The sequence below is a fragment of the Heliconius melpomene genome, chromosome 1, assembly GCF_056956725.1.
Source record: "Heliconius melpomene rosina isolate 202511_hmr_F chromosome 1, ASM5695672v1, whole genome shotgun sequence".
NCBI lineage: Eukaryota > Metazoa > Arthropoda > Insecta > Lepidoptera > Nymphalidae > Heliconius > Heliconius melpomene.
Window position 1 is genome coordinate 7,185,703 of NC_140389.1, and position 10,011 is coordinate 7,195,713.

General features: G+C 32.7%; 1 protein-coding gene across 1 annotated transcript; it reads left to right on the plus strand.

Moving 5' to 3' along the window:
* The first annotated feature begins 6,409 nt into the window (after nucleotides 1-6,409).
* LOC146541144 (uncharacterized) lies at nucleotides 6,410-9,474 on the plus strand. Its single transcript, XM_085194820.1, has 4 exons — nucleotides 6,410-6,467; nucleotides 6,791-6,869; nucleotides 7,428-7,639; nucleotides 9,169-9,474. The coding sequence occupies exons 1-4, from the start codon at nucleotides 6,410-6,412 to the stop codon at nucleotides 9,465-9,467; spliced, it is 648 nt and encodes a 215-aa protein (XP_085050946.1). The 3' UTR covers nucleotides 9,468-9,474.
* The last annotated feature ends 537 nt before the right edge of the window (nucleotides 9,475-10,011 follow it).

The window sequence follows — 10,011 nt, forward strand, 5'->3', positions numbered from 1 at the left end:
GATCGTCTATCAGTCACTTAGTAAGAGAAGAGTTTCATATATTAGATATATAGTATTAGTGTAATATATAAACAATTCTATCAACTAGAAGAAGGCCATGCTAAACATATAAATGAATAAACTAATAATATTTTTTCTTATGAACACAATTTCTTTTCTAAGTGACACGTGAGATCGAGTACAGCTTTGCGTGCTTCGTTAAATTGCTTCTTACAATAAATATTATTTTTCTGCTAAAATAATGTATTAATGTAAATGTATTATATTAGTTATATGTTGGTAATTTATAACTAATTTATTTTTATCTAGCAAAATATAATGAAATATTACATATATCCATATTTTTTCAAAAATCGTAATATATTTTTTCTAATTTCAACCCAAACTCCTAATTTCGAGAATGCTCGTTAGCTTAACTCAACGCTACACTTACGGTATATTAAAATATTAAAATCAAATCCACACCTAATATCCCTAGAATCATACACTGCCACTGTACCACGAAGGTTTCGTAAACACATCTGTCCCATATCCTCTGTAGTTTTAATTTCATCCAGGTCTTGCTAACCTCATAAGTTTATCCCTCGTCAGTAAACACGACCATTCTAACTTGATCTCTTCGAAAACTTTATAGAACTTAAAAATCAGTACAAACATGTTTTCTTAGTTCAGTAAAATTTCGGGGCAGAGGTTTAAATAAAATGGTCAGGGAATAAAAGATGTTTAGCATTTGTCATTGGTTTGTTAGGCGTGTGACACGGGATGACGAGGGGCCCACCGTGTGTATATTTGGTACAGGCATTCAAATCCGTTACATTTCTGGCAATTTCTAAGGTCAGTTTAATGAGGTATTACAAAATTCTGATATTTCCTGTACATTTTGTATGAATATTTTGCTTGTATGTTCATTTCTAAAGAATAAAAATATTTAAGTATCATATTTATATGGTTGTGGTATATATAACCAGAAGAGTTTATTTAACTGAATGAACTTATCTCAGGAACTACTAACTCGGGTTAATTTCTATATAATATATATAGCTCTTTCTTATTACCATTTGATTGAGAACGCAGACGCGTATGAAATCTAGTAATCTAGTAATATATATAAATTTTTAGTTACTAAATAATTGACAGACAAGGCATAGGCGAAAATTTTCGTTGCCAGCAATGTACCCAAAGTGGACGCTCACACAATATTATTAAAATAGATTTTTGGCGAAAAGTGAAGAACGGAAGTGTCTTAATGGGAACGGAGTGTCTGAGTGTGTCTAACTTAGTGTCAAGTTCCCAGGTTCCTTCCGTATACAGCGTAAACCTAATAAAATGTGACTAAAGTACGGTAGTACGTTATGTCAATGTTAACTAACGTGTAATGTTAACTAACCTACCATTTGTCAACGCGGGTAAAGCCGGAGAGAAAAACTAGTAGCTGATATTGTATAATCTTAACTACTGTGTAAATTGAACCTCCGATCCTTGTTAATAACTAAAATGTTGTACCATAACCGCAAATAATAGACTGTGATAAATTATTGTTCTTAACAGATGGAAACTTTCACAATGAACAACTGACAAATGTCTGCTTTAGTTATATCTTCTCGTACTCTTGAATATTACAACTAGTATAAAAGCTCTATAAATTATATTATATTATTACTTATTATAAATATTACAAGGCCGATGCCGTCGTAGCGTAGGCACAAGCAACGCAACAGTTGTGAGTTCGATTCTCATTGGAAAGAATGAAATATTTCATATTTTAATTTATACCCTCTGATAACCAGGTAAAGCGTGGCGTTAAGTTCTGCCACTCTTCACTTATTCTCCACTCATAATACCTTAAGAATTCGGCGGAAACTAACAAACGGGTGAACGGAACCCTAAAAAGAACTATCTAACCTACTAGCAACTAAGTTTAATTATATATTTTTCATTTCCCCATTCACTATTACTGTAGTACAGGGTTCAAATTTGCGTGCGTTTTTAGTTTTACTTTGAAATTAGTAAGATTCAAGCAAGTTGGGCTTCACAAAGGCATATTTGTACTAGTCCGTTGAAAGTTAGCGCAACACTCGCTACGTCATTAGAGCGTGGAGTACGGCTAAGTGGCAAGTTGCAAGGCAAGCAGACGCGTTTTAGAAAGGAGGAGGAAAAAACAGAGACGTCAAGTTTCAGGAAAAGTGTGTAGTTTGTTGAGGATTATAGCAAAATATGTGTATGTGTATGTATGTGTAAACGTCATGGTCGTGGATTCGATTCTTATTAGATCAAGTGCTGCTATGAGTGACGTCACTCAACACGAAATGTATCATAAATCGAAAATGGGAACGGAATGTCTTAACACTGACAAATCCTGCCCATTACCTCCTGTATGCGGGAAACAGCTTGAAGTTAAAAAATGAGTGTATGAAATGAACAAGAGGTTACAATATTAGTATAAGAATAATTTTATTAATGTAGTATACAAGAAGTGTTTGTCTGTACGAGGGTGGTAATGTTCGATAATGATTCAACGAAAGATATTCTGTCATAAGAAAATAAAAATAATAAAAATATTACGTCTGTAAGACAAAAAGATTATAATAAAATTCATATAATTATCAAGATCTAAAAATGATTATAATGTGTGAACTTAAAATATTATAAAAATTATTCCACCACTTAACATATAATATTTAAAAAATGAGGCATGAGTAACTTTCATGAGAGTTTCATGTTTTGCATAAATAGGTCATGTAGTAAAAGAACAAAAAAAGATAACAGAGGGACCAGTCACTAGGTTTCCTATTAACTCTGCTATTGAGACCTGTTCATAGAAATGCCTACATATTTTGTTCCTAAATGCAAAAACGTGTATTCGTCGTGTATATGCTACAACTTTTAATAAAAAGGCCAACTCTATGATTGACATGCAGTTAGGTGAAGCTCCGCGTCAGGATTCCAAATAAAACTGACAACTTGACGTAGTCCGCCAGCTTTAGTGTTTTGGATATCTATTTTTTAGTTTCATCATCGGGTTAGTTCGTAGGCACTATAATAGGTTATTTTTTTGTATGTCTATAGAATTTTTACATGGCAACGTTTGGTATTGGACTTCATCACCTAGTACGTTATTTGTCGCACTGAGGTAATAAAAAAGAAACTATTAAAAGTCACTAATATATATTTTATAATATTTCAGATATATCGTTGATTGTGATTGTGTGAGGATTTGCATATAAAATTTGTATTCACGTTCATAAAAAAATACTACTAAACTAAAACTTAGTATTTTAGCCCCACAAGTGAAGTCACCCGCAAGTTTCCCCCAGATTCGGTGATAAGTGTCATTACATTCGTCTCGCCTTCCCATCGAACCCTTATTTGTTTGGTCTCTCCGTACAAGCGATTTGCTATTAAGATTTTTTCACCATAGGCTCTAAACAACCGTCAAGTTGAAGCATTAAAGTTTAAAATTCCACCTATTTTCTTATTGTTTCAGACATTTTGAATGCGTTCTTAATAAACACTTCAGTGGGCTTTGTTTTTTACTGACTTTCTATGTATATCTGTATATTGGCGGTGATGGAGTGGTCTGGTTTTATTGAGAGTGTGAGAGGTAGTGGATTTGAATCAGATAAGTACAGTAACGTGCTTAGTACTGTATGAGAACTGTTTTGTAGATATAGTTTTTTTTTTTAATTTACAGATGATATATCTTTGATGGGTCGGGTTGTCGGGATCTCAAAATGTAATGACATTTTTTTGAGTAATTGCCAAAAAATAGTTAGGAGGGAGAAAGAGACAAATTAATGGGCATCGTACTTTTATCTCTATCTGATAATATTTTTTTAAATGATTGCTTTTAACCACTAAACTAAAACATTTATTTTGGTTTGAAACCACAATAATGAATTCACTATTGGATATAACTGACGAAAAGGCTACGATTTTCTAAATTTTAGTAGGCTATTCGCGATAAAACATAACGCTCTCAAATTATTTTATTAGGTATTTCTTATGGTAAGCGCGACGGTCGTGGGTTTGATTCACACTTGATGAAACAATTTTTTTCAGTTGCTTGCTTTGGTAACAATTGAAAACGCGTTCTAGATTCTACTAGACACGCAAATTGGGCAGAAAATTGAGAATGGAGAGTTTCCTCTGCCTACCCTACTATAAGCGCAATATAGCCTAAAGAAAAAAATCCTTAACACTTTAACTTGGTTTGATTTCAGCTTTCCCAATTAGCTTTAAAAAAAATTATCCGCATGAAAAGTATCAAGGGGCGGTTTTAGAACTCAATAGACGTGTAGCTGTACGAATTCACTTTTTAACGCTTACAGAAAAGATGGTAATATATCAAAGACATTTAAAACTTCAACTCTATGCACTTAAAAATAGGATTTAAATTTGAAAAAAGAGAACTGTAAAGGTAAATCTAATTTGATTTGTAGAGTCGTGCGGAACATGGTCTTTTCTGACAGCCAACTTTTCAGTTAATTAGTGTGATTTGGGATTTTCCAGAGTACATGATGCTGTACTTGGTATCTACGAGCAGCCTTTTGGGGTGAAAACTCAACAAAATTTAAAGCTTTTCATGATATTTTCATCTACTTTTTTTAGCTTCATGCTGAATCCCGTACATGGCAATGTAGGCAAAGGTAACTCAGTGTTAAGATATTCAGTTCCAAGTTTTCGGGATATTGCGTATTGTCGTCCTCGAGGAATACTTGTTAAATAAAAAATTTTTGGGGTTTGGTTAAGGGGCGGCGTTGGGGTACGTCACCCAATAGGCAGGAAAAAGAGAATGGAATTTTATAATACCAGGTGCTTTCGAAGTGCTCTGCTAAAATAGGATATACTTCTTCTCTATTTATGTGTATGTAGGTACATTATTTTTTACCCCAATAAATAAAAAAAGATGCATAAAAATATTAATTTTATATGAAAAAAAAATTATAGTGTATACTTTTGTTTTTTTTGGAATTTACTTAAAGCTAGAATTTCGCAAAAAAAAAACAATAATAAAAATGTTTTAAAAAGCACAGTGAACTCAATGAGTTGGAGCTGTGGAATATTAAAAATAAGGAAGGAATGGGGCGAAGTTCAGAAACGGTATTTTGTAAGAGTTTTGCAGATATTAGAGACACTAGAAGAGATATAAAATTTATTTTTCATTTATATTTTTTAAAAACATACAATAAACTTAATATAACGAGTCTCAAACTAGCACTTCTTGGAAACCTACCGCCACTAAGCCATAAGCCATTTTAATTAGCTAACTATAAGTCAAAATACTTATATACCTACGCTTGCTACAACTTATTTATGTTCTTAACATTTCTGGGACAAATTACTGATAAAAAAAATATTTAAAAATGCTTTGAATTATCATTTGGCAGACAGAAAGACGAATAAATTTATTTATTTTCAGCTTCTTTAGTTCCGCTTCACTTCATTCTATATTTTCTGCCCAATTTCGAGACTTTGAAAGTAGAATGACGAAGCTAATGACCTATGCTACGCGAGCGATAAAATCATTGCCCCGAGTAGAAATCGAACCCACATCCATCACTACACGCTGGCCTCGTGCTGTTTTCTTCTTTTGAGTACCTACCCGCTATTTTTAACCCTTTCAGTCACCCAACCTCCTTGTACCCTAACAAACTTATAAGGAGAGTAGTTAAAAATTTTCTTTTTTAAAGTGTTCCACAAACTGAAAACCCTCTAATGGAGGGAGCCATTAAGCATTCATCGATTCTTAATTTATCTTACTTTTAGATTTTTCTTCTTTCAAATCGCAAAGTTAAACGCGAACACTTTTTCCTTAGATCCCTTTATTAAGTGCCGTAAATCTTAAATTTATTGTTTTATCGCTAATTTGGGCGGTTTAATCTTATTGAATTATAATTATTGAATTCTTAATGTAGGAAAATTTGTAGGCCGTTGTGGAACAGCGGCGCATTGTATGTATAACTGTAAACACGATGATTGTGGTTCGATTCCCACTCAATGAGATGAATTGTTTTCTTCGCTCTGTCAAGAATACAAGGTTTGGTAGTGAGTACTGCCACTCATCACACAATGTCTTGAATCTGGGTGGAAATTTAGGAACCGATTGTCTTAATATTAATTTAGCTCTACCATTCTATACAGCAAAAAAACGTAAAAAAAAAGATTTAATTTAATTCTAATTGGATTTAAAGGCATTGAATGACTTTAAATTAAATCCAATTTAATTGTTTTCGCTGTTTCATATCCGTATATGTATTATTTTAATTATTTTCTAGTTTTTTAACTATAATTCATATATGAAACCTTTTTTCATAAGATATTACAAATGACAGGTACAAAAAAATTGACAGTGTTAAAATAAATTGTTAAATATACATATTTATTAAAAAAATTACAAATAAATATAGTAATGGAAACATATGGCTACCCCTACCCATATCCACAACAAGAGGAATATCCTGAACATTGTAAGTTATTTGGTTATAGTTATTACATATTATTATTAATTTTTTATGTCACGCTATATCCGCATATAACGGAGTAGAGAGACAACCTAGTGTTAAGACACTCTCTTTCTCTCTTATCGCCCAATTTTCGACACATTAACTCAATAATGCGTTTTTCTACGAAACCAGAGCAAGGAAATGAAATTATACAATATTTCATTTCTCTGAGTGGGAATCGAACCCACAATAGTCGCGTTTATAATCGCATGCTTGTGCCCATGATAGCCTCATTTAAGAACTTAATGAACTGAATTTCATATGAAATAATATCAATCATTTTACAGTGGCTCATGGACATCCCGATCATGGTGACGGAATTGAATACTATGGAATGACCCCAGTAAACGACAAGAGAGGCAAGCGGTAAGTGATTACCGTATTTAAATAAAAAAATATGAAAAAAATATAATTATAAAAAATAATTATATTATATAGAACTACCATTCAGAATTATAGTACGTGTTAATTAACATTAATATACAGCTTTGGTGTTATCAAACTTGGCCCATTACGGTGGGAAGTTGAAACGGTCAGCTCTATTTGAGTATGTGTTTATTGTTGGATGCCAGCGGTCTGCCACTATATTACCCACATATGATTTATTTATATCATAATATTTTTATATTTTTTAATTGGCGGTATGGAATAATAATTTAAATTTCTAAATAAATTGTGAAAAAGAGAAATAATTAATTTAGTAATATAAATTTTAAAAAATCCCATAGACAGATAGTCTGACTGTAACCACGATGGTTGTGGATTTGATTCCTACTCAGAAGAATTAATGATTTCCCTCTTTCTGAAAATAGGGAACGTAACATATTAACACTAGCTTCGATTGCCTACCTTGTTATACGGCAAAAATCGAGAAATTGAAAAAAAAAGAAACATGATATTTAACTTTTTTTTATTTATTCATAGATCGAGTCGATCAAAGTCACGCCGCACTAAGCAAGAGAGCAAAAGATCTATATCGAGAAGTATATCAGAGTCCCGTTCCCGCACCCGCAGTGTTTCCCGTTCATCACACTCGGTGACGAGATCGGTCAGGAGTCAATCCGCTACCGGAAGTAAAAGAGAAAGCCTGAAAGAACCTGGGCTTTTGGATGCGTTTAGAGTGCTTTATTTGAAACGTTAGTTAGTTATTTATTAAAGAGTCTTTATATTGTTGAACTCGCGGTGGTTGTAGGTTCGATTCTTCCCTGAAGTTGCTGCTGGTAGAGTAGGGCGTCAGGTATTCTTGTCTAATAAATTACCAATAAATTTCTTAGCCTACTCTGCTACTATGTGGAAATATCAAATATATGTGTCGTATATGGTTCGCTACATGATAGCGATGAAACAAGAAAAATATTTTTTTGCAATTATTCATATTTCATCATTTCAGAAGCTCGTATCATGAAATGACCAAAATCTCGATTGAAAAATCAAATCCACGACTGTCAGCTACCGGTATTTTTATGTAATGCTAAACAAACTTAACTGCGCCCTATATCATAATTATAAGTTTCACACTATATCTTGCATGTAGCAAGGTAGACAGAGGGAAAGTTAAGACACTCCGTTCCCCAATTTCCAACTAATATTCGAGGGTATAATTATGCCATATAATTATGTATACTTATCACTTACCAAATTATACATTATAAAAAAATAACTGTTTCAAAGCGATTAATTCAATTAATGTTTTAATATAATATGCAGATTAATTAATATAATTAATAGCGGGATATAAACTTATTTCAATTTTAAATTATTAACAATATGTTCATTGTGATTTTAATTTATAACAATAAACTCGCGGACAATGGATAGCGAATTTCGTGAATTATTAATGTCTACATATAAAATAGTGGAAAAAAATATTCTGGCTCAGTTGTAGCAATAAATATGTTTGACTGTAAACGCGAAAGTTACAGGTTCTATTTATTAAGCTTCACGCTTTATCCTCACAGATGGGAACGGAAGTGTCTAATGGGAACAGAATGATTTAACACTAGTTTTTCAGGTTCCCTCTGTCTATACTGTGCACGTTACAGTGTCAAGCTTTATCCTTAGAGAGGTAGCCAGGGAGAATGAAGCGGCCACCACTATGGAATATACTGTCTATTTATTTAATTATCCTTGTTGCTCTGTCCTCTTAAATAAAATGCGGCGTTGAATTCCGCCAATTGTCACGCGATGTCTCATAATCACGTGGAAATCGATAAATGGAGTGATTAGACACTGCGCTTACTTTGCTTATACATCGTTAAATAAGAGACGTACATAAAAATATAGCTAATAAATTTTATTACTGTAATATTATAAAATGTGAATTTTATTGCTTCTTATCTATATAGCTGAATTTTATTACGATGCCATCTTTAAAGCTCAGGTCGACGATTTGTACAGTGTTTTGGAGAAAGGTTGTTTACCCAAACATTTTAATTATATATATTTTTTTTATATTATTAAATTATTTATTAACATTGAAGCTTGAGAGAGCTTTCTCTTTTTATTCTTTTTGTGAAATACATATTTGATTGCGTGTAGACTATAGTATGTGGAGATTATCTTTTATTATCTTAGTTAAGTTTTAAATGCTAACATGTCTAAGTACGACAGAATTAAAAAATATATAAGTTAAAAATATTATTAAAAAAAATATAACAAATTTCAGCCAGCAAACACAAAAAGAACACAACGAAGTATTTAGCGACAAAGAAAAATCAGGACCGCATACAAGAAGTACTGAAGAGTGACGGCCTCGGATCCAAGAAATGGTTGTTCTATCCAAGACACCAAACTATGTCTACAACGAAAACAGATAATATTTGTGACAGAAGGGTCAAAATCGATGGAGATTTCTTTAGAAAATATAAGAAAAATAAGCGAGTGGATAATGATGCTCCTATAGCAAAATTACAAAGATGGGAACTAATTTTGTATAAGAAGTTAGGGTTTATACAGGCTGTATAGCAGTAATATAGGCTATATAGTGGTTTTATATATATAATCCGTAAATTGATTATAGTCTGTATACAGCCTAAAATATTTTATACAGGCTATATGGGATTATATTGTTTTTAAGCTGCTTTTGATTAAAAATATCATTTAGTGTATATTCCATTGACGTCATTTTGTTTGTTAATTTATTGAATATTGATATTAAAGAAGTTTATTTTGTTGAACTAGTTCTTTTAATTGCTTATCTCTATGTGGATTGGTTTATAATATCATTGTCACACTCTTCCGTTCTCCACTTACTGCTGAACTCTGAACGCAATGCGGGTTGAGTGGCGCACGCTTTCGCCTCTGCGCCATGACAGGTCTCAGTTTTTATTATGGCAAAAGACAAGGCAATGGAGTGTACGGGTCGTCTGATGTTAAGTGATCACCGCCACCCACGACCCCGTGTAACATCAGAGGAGCTACAGGTGCGTTGCTGACTTTGAAGATGGAGAAAAATGCGCTTTTAGAAGGTACCCATGTTGTATCGACCTGATAACACTTCTGCAGGTAG

Excerpts from the sequence above, each read along its gene's own strand:
- LOC146541144 (XM_085194820.1), top strand. The coding sequence starts at position 6,410 with ATGGAAACATATGGCTACCCCTACCCATATCCACAACAAGAGGAATAT. Across the intron at positions 6,468-6,790 it reads AGAGGAATATCCTGAACATT|TGGCTCATGGACATCCCGAT; the intron begins GTAAGTTATTTG and ends ATCATTTTACAG. Across the intron at positions 6,870-7,427 it reads AACGACAAGAGAGGCAAGCG|ATCGAGTCGATCAAAGTCAC; the intron begins GTAAGTGATTAC and ends ATTTATTCATAG.